Raw genomic sequence first — 14,052 nt, forward strand, 5'->3', positions numbered from 1 at the left:
ACAACAAATTCCACAGATTTACCACCCTCTGGCTAAAGAAATCCCTCCTCATCTCCATTCTAAATAGATTCCCCTCTATTCTGAGATTATGCCCTCTGGTCCTATAGCCCCCACTGGAGAAAACATCCTCTCCACATCCACCCTGTCTGTGCCTTTCAACATTCAATAGGCTTCAAAGTGTATGGGGTGAAGGCAGGGGAGTGGGGATGACTGGAAGAATTGGATCGGCCCATGATTGAATATTGGAGCAGACTCAATGGGTTGAATGGCCTACTTCTAATTGGGGATATTGCATTGTCTTCACTAACTCATTTTCATGAACCTCCTTTGAACCCTCTCCAATGCCAGAGGGTTCAAAAGAGGTTCATGAAAATGAGTTAGTGAAGACAATGCAATATCCCCAATTACTATTGGGAATTCCTGTCTCATGACCACTCAAGGTGGAGAAGGAGTATTTGAGATGGCATTCAGAAGTTCAGGTCCATGAATCAGGAGCATTCGGACCCATCCACATGTGAGAGCAGTGGAAGGAGCGCACCACCTTCCAAACTATCCAGCCAAGGCGTGGTAATGTCTGTGGTTACCACTTTTAACCTCAATTACCTGCTACAGAACCCACAAAATCAGAATGGAAGTATGCCTTATGAAGGGGAGGACAGGATATTCTACATAATCTGATGTGCTTTAAACTTTGAAATCAGGCACAAAGTAAACTATTTCAAATCCTCCCACCAGTGGGCCAGTCAAGCTGTTCTAAAGTCATGATCTCATAAAGTTTAGGCAGTTGATTACATTACCATTATCACTTCAGCAACCTTGCTAAAGGGCCTCCATGCCATTAACTAAATGAATTCTAAAAGAGGTTTCAGGTACTTATTCAGACCTGATGCAAGATTTTCACCTGACTCTTTTTCTCCCACAGATGCTGCTCAGCCTGCTGAGTTCCTCCAGCAGATTTCAGGAGGAGTTAGATGCTGTTCATAGGGCTAGATGGATCAGGGATGGAAAGAAAGCTGGAATAGGGTATTGAATTTGAATGGTTAACTACATGAGACTGAATGTTGGAACAGGCTCAAAGGTTTGAAGGGTAGGCTCTGGAAATCTAGAGCAATGCACAAGAGTTGGTGGAACTCAGAGGGTCAGGTAGAGCCTGTGGAGGGAAATAGATAGTCAAAGTTTTGGGCTGAGAACCTGTCAGGACTGAAAAGACTATAGGCCAGTATAAAAAGCTGGGTGGAAGGGGTAGAGCAAGAGATGGCAGACATGTTGGGGGAGGGTTTGGTGAGAGACGCATGGGAAGGAGGAGAGTAGGAATAATTCAAGAAGCTTTGAAGTGATAAGTGGAAGTGAAAGGGGGCAGAAAAAGAAGGAATCTGATTGGAGGGAACAGTGGACCGTGGAATAAGGGGAAGGAGGTGAGGGAGGAATAGGTGAGTGACGGGGAGAGTGAGATGGTAGGGGAGGGAAAATAGAAATAGAATGGATGATTGGGGGGCTGGTGTGATAATGAAAAAAAATGGGGGAAAGAAGGAGAGGCTACCTTAGTTAATAGATATCAATGTTCATGCTGTAGAGCTGAAGACCACCAAGGTGGAATACGAGGTCCTGTTCCTCTAATCTGGGTCTAGCCTCAACTTTGCTGTAGAGGAGGCCACGGAGAGACAGGTCAGTGTGAGAATAGGGAGTGAAATTAAAATGGCTGGCCTTTGGGAGATCCTGGCTGTCACAGAGGATGGAGCAAAAGTGCTCGACAAAGCGGCCCACCAGTCTGCACCAGGTTTCACCGATGTAGAGCAGGGCCGCAATGGGAATACCAGATGTTATAAATGACACTGATATATATTCATGCGTGAAGGACTGCCTCACTGGGAAGGACTATTTAGAGCACTTAACACAGTGAACGGGGTGGTGGTCTGGGGGCAAATGTGACACTAGCATGGTTGCGCCTGGAGGGGGATTGATGGGGAAGGGCGAGTGGATAGGTGATTCATGGGGAGAGTGACCTCTACGGAAAGCAGAGTTGGGAGGGGCAGATGTTCCTGGTGATTGGTTCCTGCAGGAGACGAGGGAAGTTGTGGAAATGATACTTGGGATGCATAAGTTCATGGGCTAGCATTGAGGAGTGGGGGACTTCTCTTTCTACCATGCCTGGGTAGGAGGGAGGTGGGGATGAAGAGGGGGCAGGTGTGTGGGAAATAGAAGAGCTGCAGGCGAGCCTCCTCACAAGAGCAATGGTTGAGGAACTGAGAAAAGAGAATTGTATCCTTGGAAGTGAAATGGTAGGAAAAGGTGTAATTGAGGTAATGTGGGAGTCAGTGGGTTTGTGTATTGCTGTTAACTAAACTGTTGTTACCCTGCCCCAACCCACATACTTACATGGATTCATGTCACCCCAATAAACTGAGCTAATTATAAAAGTGATTTTGCCAGAAATAATACATATCCACCAATATTACTGAAGTAACTTCATTACTGGGTGCTTTAAAAAGGTCTGTCTAAATTGATTGGGATTTAATTTCATCAATAAGCAAAGAAAATGCATTAGAATAAATTGTCCTACTAATGCTGAATCTCACTGGTATTTCTTTAAAAAGTGTATTTTAAAAACTTGTACCAAAAAAAAAAATGCAGCCATCTTTTAAGGAAGTGCTAAGCCTCAATGCTTTGCTTGATGGCAAAACGCTGAAACAAAACTTCTTTCCCCATAGCAGTCCTTCGTGGCTTTGTCCATCTCCTTGTAAATGAATGTGACAGGGTGCTGCCACAGTGGGGCATCAGAGACCAGGCCTGTCCTGACCTGACTTATACCGTGATCAATATTTGAGCATCAAGAGCTACTCTATTTATTCCTTTCCTCAGCTGGGGCCAGTGATGTTCAGCTGTTATGGGAATCATATTCATTGTAAATTACGGACCAGGAAGTGTTTAGTAAGCCCCACTCAGATACTTGGCAGGACAAGAACCATGTTTGTTATTCACTTATTTAGAAGTGTTCAGCTTTTTGTGTCACTGTCAGTGGTATTAACAGCTGATCTTTGTATTCTCCCTGTGACCACGTGGGTTTCCTCCGGGTGATCAGGTTTTCTCCCACAGACCACTGACCAAAGTAGGTCAACTGGTCATTGTAAATTGTCCCCTGATTAGGCCAGGGTTAAATAGGTGGGCTGCTAGGTGGTGTGGCTCAAAGAGCCAGATGGAAGAGAGAGGCAGAGAGGCAGAGAGTGATAAAAGCTGTCTCAAAATTTTACTTTTCTTTATGGTAGGCAGGTGGTAGCTCAAAAGCGCAGGCATTTAAAAACAAAATAGCTAACATGGAAAGGAAGTTAGGGACATTAGATTTACTAACCTGTGGCCTTGTGTGAGATGGTTGCTCGCAATGGAATGTTCACTGTAGGATCTCCCATCACATCTTTATCCAGTGACCGAAGAGATTGGAATTCATAAAAATACACAGCCTGTAAGGGGCAGTTGCAAAGATTACATTAGTTTCCCAGTTTTTAATTTCCTTTTGTGCACTTCCACAAGATAACTTTTTCCAAAGCATTGCTGGAAAGCTTGGCAATAATTTTCAAATCTGAAAAAGAACTAGAACTGAGAACGTTGAAATAACTAAAAATGTTTGTCATATTTCAGGTTATGAATGCCACGTGTTTCTTCAAATAGATGCAGTTTTGTGATTATGCACATGCTTGGACCTTACAGAACAGAGGATCCATTGAGAGACCGATACTGCTTGACTGAGTACTGTATGAGCTTGAAACACCAAACTGTGCTAAACTTATTCATCTCAGCGCGTGTAATATTACTGCTAAAAAGGAGGGAAAATTAGCTGTGTCTCACCCCTAATTGCTGTTGTGTAACTCTTACCAGAACTCTTATGTGTGTAGACTATATCAACCTCTACAAATAATCAGCTTATCAAAATCCATTCTCTATGCTGCATTTTGAGAAGACACATGAGGGTAGGACTTCCCAATGAATTTCCCAACCAATTTCCCCCAGGATCAATAAAGTATGACTATGACTATGAATGGTAGGGCCCTGGGCAGAGTCATAGAACAGAGGGACCTAGGGATACTGTACAAGTACATGCTCTGCTGAAAATGGCATCTCAGCTGGACAGGGTGGTAAAGGTGGCTTTTGGCATGCTGATCTTCATCAGTCAGGGCACTGAGCAGGGAGTTGAGATGTTATGTTGCAATTGTACAAGACATTGGTGAGACAATATTGGAACGTCGACTGTACCTCTTTCTAGAGATGCTGCCTGGCCTGCTGCGTTCACCAGCAACTTTGATGTGTGTTGCTTGAATTTCCAGCATCTGCAGAATTCCTCGTGTTTGCGTTTTTAAATTCACTACTGCGATGCCTCTTCCGGTGACGCCTACACTGAAGAAGTTTAAAGCTTCTCTTCGACGGGAGTTTAATGAAACCATCTCTCACTGTTCCCCATCTGTAATTTCATTTTGGATCTCCCCCTCCCCCTTTTAAATCTCTTACTAGCTCTTTCTTCAGTTAGTCCTGACGAAGGGTCTCGGCCTGAAACGTCGACTGTACCTCTTTCTAGAGATGCTGCCTGGCCTGCTGTGTTCACCAGCAACTTTGATGTGTGTTGATTGGAACATTGTGTTCAGTTTTGCCTTGGTGAGCTGTTGCTGAGTTGGGAAACGTGTGGAGGAGATATACAAAGATGTGGCCAGGGCTCCAGTGAATGGGTCATGGAGAGAGGACTTTATTGACTGGAGTGTAGGAGAAGAGGGTGATGTTATTGAGTTGTATTAAGTCATGAGAGGCATAGATGAGGTCAATGCACAGAGGCTTTTCACCAGGGCTGGGGCATAACTTAGGGTGAGAGGGGAAGATTTAACAGGAACCTAAGGGGCAAATTTTTCACCTGGGGGTATTCCATATAAGGAATGAGCTATCAGAGGACGTATTTGAGGCAGATACATTAACAATGAAAATACACAAGGACAGATGCATGGGGAGGAAAGGTTTAGAGCAGGGGTCCCCAATCTGGAGTCCACAGACCCCTCAGTTAATGGTAAGGGTCCATGGCATAAAAAAGGTTGGGAAACCCTGGTTTAGAGTGATCTGGACAGACTCAAGTAAATGGGACCAGTTTAGTGGGTGTCTTGGTTGCCATGATCCAATTACCTCAAAGGACCTGCTTCCATGTTCTATGATCCCTTATACTGTAGATATAGTATTAGGCATACCATACTTGTGATACTGTACCCAAAGCAAGCAGCTCAACGCACTGGATAGGCATCAACACTGTCTCTGCAAAATCCGCCGAATCTACGTACATGTATGATAAACACATCAACATCAGTGGCCCCTCACAGGTAAGCAAGACTCTGGTCACACGCTCTCATGGACGGGACATGTGATGCACACGTCCTACACCCCACTCCATAAAACACATGCTCCATTCAGAGTTCCACTCTGGCAAGAGATCACCAGAAGGAAAAAGAGAACACTTCAAGGGATTTTTTTCAAAGTCTCTTTGGGAAAAAGTTGTAACGACTCCAGCGGCTCACGAGCACATCCTATCCGAATGATGGAACAGCACCCAGGAAGAGAATGGGAACTTGTCTCTTCATTGAAAGCACAGAGAAGCCCAGCGTTAGCAATGAAAACTGGATATGAGACATTTGCTGACCAGAGGCAGAGTGTGCAGACCTCACAGATCAGATCATTTGTGTTTGGAAATTGAAATATTAAATTCTTAATCAAAGGAATATGTTGTGAAATACTAAAGCAAGTGTTGGGTTGAATAATATTTTAAAATTAACAATACCATATTAAAGGTTTATTACAATCTACGATGTTTGTGTCAATGTTAACAAAAACTGCAACATTTAATTTCAATATGCATTTCAAACTTGTTAAATTAGATTGACTTTTTTAAAAAGAAACATGAAAGGATGTTAGCACACACCTGCATTACCAGCTATGGAAGAGGTGTGACTTTTGATCTAATCACTTAATATTAATTAAAGCTATTGCTTGATATGAAAAAAAACTGAATTGTTCTGTGCTGCCACATACTGGCCAACTGGAAGACTGCACTTTCATTCACAGAGAAAAATAAAAATATTTTGCAAAGCGTTTACTTACTTTGTACGCCCCACGATGAGAATGATTAATTCTGGACGTGAGCAGGTCATACAGTCATAGAGTGATAGAAAACTACAGCACAGAAACAGGCCTTTAAACCCATTTAATCCATGCCAAACCATTTAAACTGACTACTCCCATCAGCCTGCACCCAAGCCATAGCCTTCCATACCTCTGCCACCCATGTACTAATCCAACACTCTCTTAAGCAACAAAATTGAGCTTGTGTGCACAGTTGTGCTGGCAGCTTGTTCCACACTCTCACGACCCTCTGAATGAAGACATTTCCCCTCATGTTCCCCTTAAACTTTTCACCTTTCACCCTTAACCCATGACCTCTAGTTGTGTTCCCACCCAATCTCAGTGGAAAAAGCCTGCTTGCATTTACTCTATCTATACCCCTCATAATTTTGTTTACCTCTAGCAAATCTCCCCTCAATCTTCTACATTCCAAAGAATAAACTCCTAACCTATTAAATCTTTCCCTATAACTCAAGTCCTCTAGTCCTGGCAACATCCTTGTATATTTTCTATCTAATCTTTCAATCTTATTGACATCTTTCCTGTAGGTAGGTAACCAAAATCACAAACAATACTCCAGATTAGACTCCACTAATGTCTTATACAGCTTCAACATAACATCCTATCTCCTGTACTCAATACATTGATATATGAAGGCCGATGTGCCAAAAGCTTTCTTTATGACATCTACCTGTGATGCCACTTTCAATGAATTATGGACCTGAATTCCCAGAATACTTTTCACTCCTCAGTGCTCTACAGCTCACTGTGTAAGGCCTACCCTAGTTGGTCCTACCAAAGTGCAGCACCTAGCACTTGTCTGCATTAAATTCCATCTACCATTTTACAGCCCACTTTTCCAGATGGTCTAGATCCCGCTGCAAGCTTCCTCACTATCCACCACACCCCAAATCTTGGTGACATCCACAAGTTTGCAGATCTGGTTAACCACATTACCCTCCGATCCTCCAGTACCTTACCTGATGCTAAGGATGATTTAAATATCTCTGCTCGGGCACCAGCAATTTCTGCACTTGCTTCCCACAGGGTCTGTGGGAACACTTTGTCAAGCCCTGCGGATTTATCCACTCAAATTTGCCTCAAGACAGCAGACACAATAGCTGATCCTCCTCTGCGATCTGTATAGGGTCCATGTCCTCACTAATGCTTTGCCTCCCTTCTGTGAGACTTTGTGCCAATCTCCTGGGTAAACACTATTGCAAAAAATCCATTTAAGATGTCCCCATCTCTTTTGGCTTCATGCATAGATTACAATTCTGATCATCCAGAGGTCCAGTTTTGTCCCTTGCAGTCCTTCAGCTCTTAACATATTTGTAAAATCCTTTAGGGTTCTCCTTCATCTTGTCTGCTGGGGAAACTACATAGCTTCTTTTAGCCCTCCTTACTTCTTGGAAGCACTTCTCTGTTTCCCTAAAAACAAACACAGAAATTGTGTTGGGCGCAGCCCCTTAACACCCACCCAAAATCGTTACTGAAGTACCATCATATTCCTTCAATTCCCACACTTTTTGCCAACAGAAAACTTGAACTCCATCTTTACTCTCAATACTTCCACCAGGTGGTCACTGAGGGAAGATAATTTTAATTCAATGGAATTGTGGCTTGTCTCTCACTCCATCAGTAGTGTGACTATCAACATTCCCTCAAATTCTTCTTTAAACAGCTGCGTGGACCAATCATTGCCGTCAGCAGGATATTTTTACACGACCTGAAAACCGTGTGGCACTTCATATTACCATTATATAAAAGGAAATTCCATCTGCGTGACAAGAAGGGCTATGTGCATGGAGCGTTTCAGTTACTGCGCAGCCGTGCATCCACATAACTTGGGGAGAACACTGCCTACTGCTCTAGATGATTCACAGGCCAGGGAAAGCAGCCATTGGAAGCATCAAGGAAGCAAAGACAGACACAAGAATATTATCATACAGAAGGAAAGAATGTGTGAAGGAAGAAAGCAATATTGGCGAGGTTGTGGGAGCAGGTGCAGAAAAGGAAACCCTATCCTGTCAGCATAATGGCACAATCTTTTCTGTTTAATGTGTTTGGGAAGAAGAGGGCAGTGGGCAGTCAGCAGCTACTGGCCATTTCCCCAATCTATGCTTGACTACTGACCTTCACTCCAGTATCAGACTGAAGTCAAGGGCTGACTAAACATTTTTCAGTTTGCCATGATAGGGTCTGAACTCAGGATCTTTGGGCAGTTGAGAAAGCAAGAATAGAATAGGAGAGTGAGAGAGTGGTATGGATGGACTGAGAAGGAGGCTGGTGTGAAATCAGTGAGCCAGTGGGGGGTGGGGTGCAGGCATTTTATAGAAACAGATACCATGGTCCAACAGGGACAGTGTAGCAGATTGCAGTAAAAATCAAACAAACTGACAGATTATCATATGACTCACAGGGTGCAAGAAAAATATGGATGTGACCTAAGACATCATTACATGAGACAGAGATTATAGACACCAGCTCTCTTGAAATCACATGAATTTAGGATCAGTTTCCCACACATGGAGGCAAGTATGATGGAAGAAACATCAGGGATAAATTTTTATAATTACATATTTATTCACCTTTGGCACACCTTTTTTGACTACTTTCCATCAGTAATTAAAATACTATGTTTGAAAAAGAATGCTTTCCTGTGATGTGAAGACCCGTACAATCAGGTTCTGAGAGCCTGTCTGTTTCAGCACAGGGTGGGAAGCCAGTGGGTCTCAAGGAAAGATTGCGGGTGGAAGCTTCGGGGCTGGGCTATATGGTCACGTGGATCCAACTTGGAAAACAACATCAGAATGGTAACTCCGACAAGGGCAACATGAGGGTGATTCCCATTTCATGATAAAACACTTTAAGAATCAGCTCATCTTCAAGAACTGCAAAGGGAGCAAACACAATGAGCTCACAGCAAAGAAGGTAAGCAGAGGACTTGGTATGAAAACATCACAACATATAATAAATTCATGGGATATCTCACTGTGTTCTTGATCCTGCCAGTGATTGGTCTCTGATATCTCCTTATGTTCATATGCTCTACAGAGAAGTAAGCCATATGACTCCTTAGCTCTCTTTCCCCAATTAGAATCATAACAGATCCTGTACCTCAGCATGAGCTTTATTTGTGATCACTGATCCTGCACCTCATCAACCTCACTGCCTATCCCATACACCCCATGAATCCCTCCTTCTCTCCAAATGTCTCTCGACCTCAGGTATGACTATATCAAAACATGAATGGAGAAAGTGATCAGGAAAAGCAGCGTAAAAGTAATTGCAGCACTTCGAGCATTTGAGCAAGATACTAAAGAATAACATAATTTCTATAGCGTTGAAACTCAGAGTGTTGCAGTGCTATGTCCATTCCACACTAGCATACGAATGTGAATGCTGGACAATATCAAAGCAAAATGAGGAAAGTCTGAAAGCTGCAGAAAGGTGGTTTTTGAGAACCACATTTCCAAGTTTGAGAAGAATCATGAACATATTGTGGAGGAACAGAGTAACAAATGAAGAAGTGTTGCAAAAAGTCGGAATAAGAAGAGAGCTGGTATCATCAATTGGAGAACGACAACTGGAGTTTCTGGGACATGCTGAGGAATGAGAAGCTTGAACATCTTGCAGTGATGGGAAAAAGTGATGAAGAAGAAGCACAGTCAACAGTGCATGACATTCATGAGTTATATCAAGGGACGGGCAAGCAAAAGTTTGCTTTAGAACTTCTCAAATTAAAGACAGATGGAAGACCATGATTGTCCACATCATACGACACGACACATAAAGGCTAAGGAGCTGATGGTAGACCTGAGGAAAGCAAAGGTACCGGTGACCCCTGTTTCCATCCAGGGGGTCAGTGTGGACATGGTGGAGGATTACGAATACCTGGGGATACAAATTGACAATAAACTGGACTGGTCAAAGAACACTGAGGCTGTCTTTAAGAAGGGACAGATCTGTCTTTATTTCCTGAGGAGACTGAGGTCCTTTAACATCTGCTGGACGATGCTGAGGATGTTCTATGAATCTGTGGTGGCCAGTGCTATCATGTTTGCCGTTGTGTGCTGGGGCAGCAGGCTGAGGGTAGCAGACACCAACAAAATCAACAAGCTCATTTGTAAGGCCAGTGATGTTGTGGGGATGGAACTGGACTCTCTCACGGTGGTATCTGAAAAGAGGATGTTGTCCAAGTTGCATGCTATCTTGGTCAATGTTTCCCATCCACTACATAATGTACTGGGTGGGCACAGGAGCACATTCAGCCAGAGACTCATTCCACCGAGATGCAACACAGAGCGTCATAGGAAGCCATTCCTGCCTGTGGCCATCAAACTTTACAACTCCTCCCTTGGAGGGTCAGACACCCTGAGCCAATAGGCTGGTCCTGGACTTATTTCATAATTTACTGGCACAATTTAAATATTACTATTTAACTATTTATGGTTCTATTCCTATTTATTATTTATGGTGCAACTGTAACGAAAACCAATTTCCCCCAGGATCAATAAAGTATGACTTTGACTATGACTATGATGATGACTGTCATTGCTGGTTTATCAATTAACAATCACTATTAACTTTCACAGCTACTTTATATCATAAGATTTATAAAATAGTGGGGGTGAACTTCTGAGATCCATGACACGTATCAAACCGTCCAACCAAACATAGAGCATCTGCTACATCAACAGATGCAGAAGGGCTGGAGAGTGCAACCGCCTTATAGATGCAGCAACCAGTTCAATGCTAACCTCTGATGCCCACACTGGACTTCTGCACATTCACTTTATGATCACCTGGCTTTCCTCCACATCCCATAGACATGTCAGTTAGTAAGTTAATTGCTACTACTAATAAGACATGGTGGGAGAATCAGGAATAGTTCTCCTTGTGACATGTGATTCTCCCCATGATTGCATGCTTCTTCCTTTGACCAAGTGGGTTTCCTCCAGGTGCTCTAGCTTCCTCCCACACCTTCCAAAGATGTACGGTTAGTAAGGGTTAGTCAGCTGTGGGCTTGCTCATGTTGGTGCCAGAATCGTGGTAACACTTGCAGGTCATCGCAGCACCCCCTCGGATTGTGCTGGGCGTTGACGCAAACAATATATTTCACTGTATGGTTCGATGTATATGTGACAAATAAAGCTGATCTTTAAAGTTGATGGAAAGGAGATACTTGGTTACAAGGAAATAAGTGAAGATGTGGAATTGATGGCATTGCTCTGAGAGACAGAATGAGCCAAATGAGAAAAATTAAATTCTAAAATTTTCTCCATGCAGAGAACATCAGGGCACAATCATCAGTCATTTAGATAATAATATAGCCCTTATTACTGAAAATATTCCTTGGAAAATAATTTCATACACTCTTTTAAAAAATATGCACTTATGAAGCTGAAATGGGCCATTTTTCAAATCGAAAAGTCTCTGTTCTTATGCCCTTGAAGATAGCTTTGAAGTTCAGGATGAATTTCTGTTAATATGCCAAGCAGCGTTTTTTTTCTGATTATGATCATATGAAGAAATAATCCATCATTATGTATTTAGCTGGGAGATAAACAAAATTTTCACAATAAATCTTCAGCCATTTGATGCTTACAAATGCTACAGAATTAAACACACATTATTGAATACTTATTAATTTAACTGCATTCTATTACAATAAAAAAGACATCAATATTATTTTGTTTCCAGGAAGTAGGTGGACATGAAGTTCCAGAAAATAATTGCCCACCTCTTAACCAGGATCATTTCTTCCTTCTGTGATGTGCACATCCAATTAATAGGTAAAGGTACAGATCACTGCCTTTTTCTGTTGAAATCGATGATTCCAAACATTTGCAACTTAATCATCAACACAAGAAAGTCTGCAGATGCTGGAAATCCAAAGCAACACATACAAAATGCTGGAGAAACTCAGGTCAGGCAACATCCTGCATCTTGCAGCTTAATGCATTGCTTGAGCAAAGATAGGAAGGATTAAAAACCCAGACCAGAAAATAAGAAAAATAGTGATAGGGTGTAACTACTAACGGTTTATAACACTGCACACCCTGAAGGAGTATAAAGGTTAGAAAAACAACAATTTTTGAGTTTTATGTTGGAAACCCAAAGTAGCATTTTCTGTAACTTCTGCTAAAGTAAACATTAGACGGAATACAGTATTTATTTCGAGACTGGCAGCAAAACACTTTCATGCTCAGTAGCTGTAGTAAAATAGAATTTAAAAGAAAAAAATTACCAATGATTTCTGTGCAGTTTCCATGCTGTAATTGTTATATGGTTATATGGTTAATGTTTAATGAATTTTACCTTTGAGGTTATTGGACTGTTTCATTAATTTTCTAAAACATTCTTCCATATTACAATTACACTAAGATTTTGCAAACATCCTTACTCCATTGACGAGGCAGGTGGCAGAGAAAACCATTGATTTTTCAAACAAATGGCACTGAATACTTGTGAGTAGTGCCAAAAACCAACCCCACCAAGAAATTTACAACCACGTATTCCAAAAATACATTATGCCCTTTAAATATGCATATGGGTGTGTTTGCAGCGATTTTACTTGGCCGTCAGTCGTCTTATTTCCAGCAGAGCTATTTTGACGAAGGTCGCCCGTCTTCCTGACTTTAAGTCAAGGTTCTCTCCACATTGAAGAAATAATGATTCCTTTGCAGTTACAGAAATTTTACCAAGTGTTAAATTAGGTGATAAATTATTATATGTTATTTCTAAAATCCAACACTGTATCTCATTCCATTAAACTGAAGTGTTATAAAGGTTTGACTGCTACATAAACAGTAGCAGGCTTAAGTGGAATTTTAATTCTTTGCCACTTAATTTTCTCTTTAGAGATGCTCGTTTTTTTTTTCCTTTTTTGATACCCCATACTGCAACGACAGTATTTGCCACATAAACACCAAGTTTGTGTCCAAATGATGTACAATCTCAGTTAAACCAGATGTAGACCACAAGATAACTATCAAACCTTCTTCTGTAGGCAATAAACTCTTAAGTTTGGCAGAAGTCTGAGAAGTTTATCACTGTTATTTTCTGCTAATAGGTGGAACAGCTGGCTGCCACATGCATATTGTACGGTATAAAGTGGTATCTCCTGGCCCCTTTGCTTTAATCTTGGTTCGCATGCACAGCACTAGGATGCAAAATACCACATTGGAACATAATAAAAATATTAAGACTTCAAAGCAGATCATTTTAAACAAGAGCCACTTTCTGTAATACAAAGCTTACAAGCTACAGACAAAATTCACATCCACCTTCAAGCTCCACTGGATATAAGCCACAAACAAGGCATTTTTTATGTATGGTGAAACTTTAGCTAGGTCTAGGTAATATTGGGATGAGGAGATAGAAATGATTAAAATTACATGACAGGGTTGGGTTAAATTGCATCCCAGAATAAAACACTAGCCATATAAGACCAGAGGACACAGCCTCAGAATAGAGGACCATCCTTGTAGAATGGAGATGAGGAGGAATTTCTTTGGCCAGAGAGTGGTGAATCCGTGGAATTATTTGCCACAGGCAGCTATGGAGGCCAAGTTTTTAATGTACATTTAAGGCAGAGGTTGGTAGATTCTTGATTGGTCGGGGCAAGATGGGATATGGGGAGAAGGCAGGAGATTGGTGTTGAGAGGAAATTGGATCAGCCATGATGAAATGACAGAACAGACTCAATGGGCCAAATGGCCTAATTCTGTGCTTATGGTCTTATATGAATAGAGTTGGGCACAGGAAACAAAAACAAAATTTATATTTTAACCTGCTTAGGCATAAGTAACAAAGTATGTTAAGCATCATTGCATTTTTAACTACACATATACAGTAAGTAATTTCACCTGTAGCACACATACTTCAAAATAAACTGTCAGAAGC

The 14,052-nt window shown here is 41.8% G+C and overlaps 1 protein-coding gene across 4 annotated transcripts in view; it reads right to left on the reverse strand.

The window, feature by feature from the left end:
- wif1 (wnt inhibitory factor 1) overlaps positions 1-14,052 on the reverse strand; it is a 98,103-nt gene that overhangs the window by 26,076 nt on the left and 57,975 nt on the right. For all 4 annotated transcript variants that reach the window (XM_072269337.1, XM_072269338.1, XM_072269336.1 and 1 more), the window contains one exon: positions 3,347-3,455. In XM_072269337.1, the coding sequence (XP_072125438.1) occupies positions 3,347-3,455 (109 nt within the window). The remainder of the gene's footprint in view (positions 1-3,346; positions 3,456-14,052) is intronic.

This window comes from Mobula birostris, chromosome 9 (assembly GCF_030028105.1).
Source record: "Mobula birostris isolate sMobBir1 chromosome 9, sMobBir1.hap1, whole genome shotgun sequence".
Taxonomy (NCBI): Eukaryota; Metazoa; Chordata; class Chondrichthyes; order Myliobatiformes; family Myliobatidae; genus Mobula; species Mobula birostris.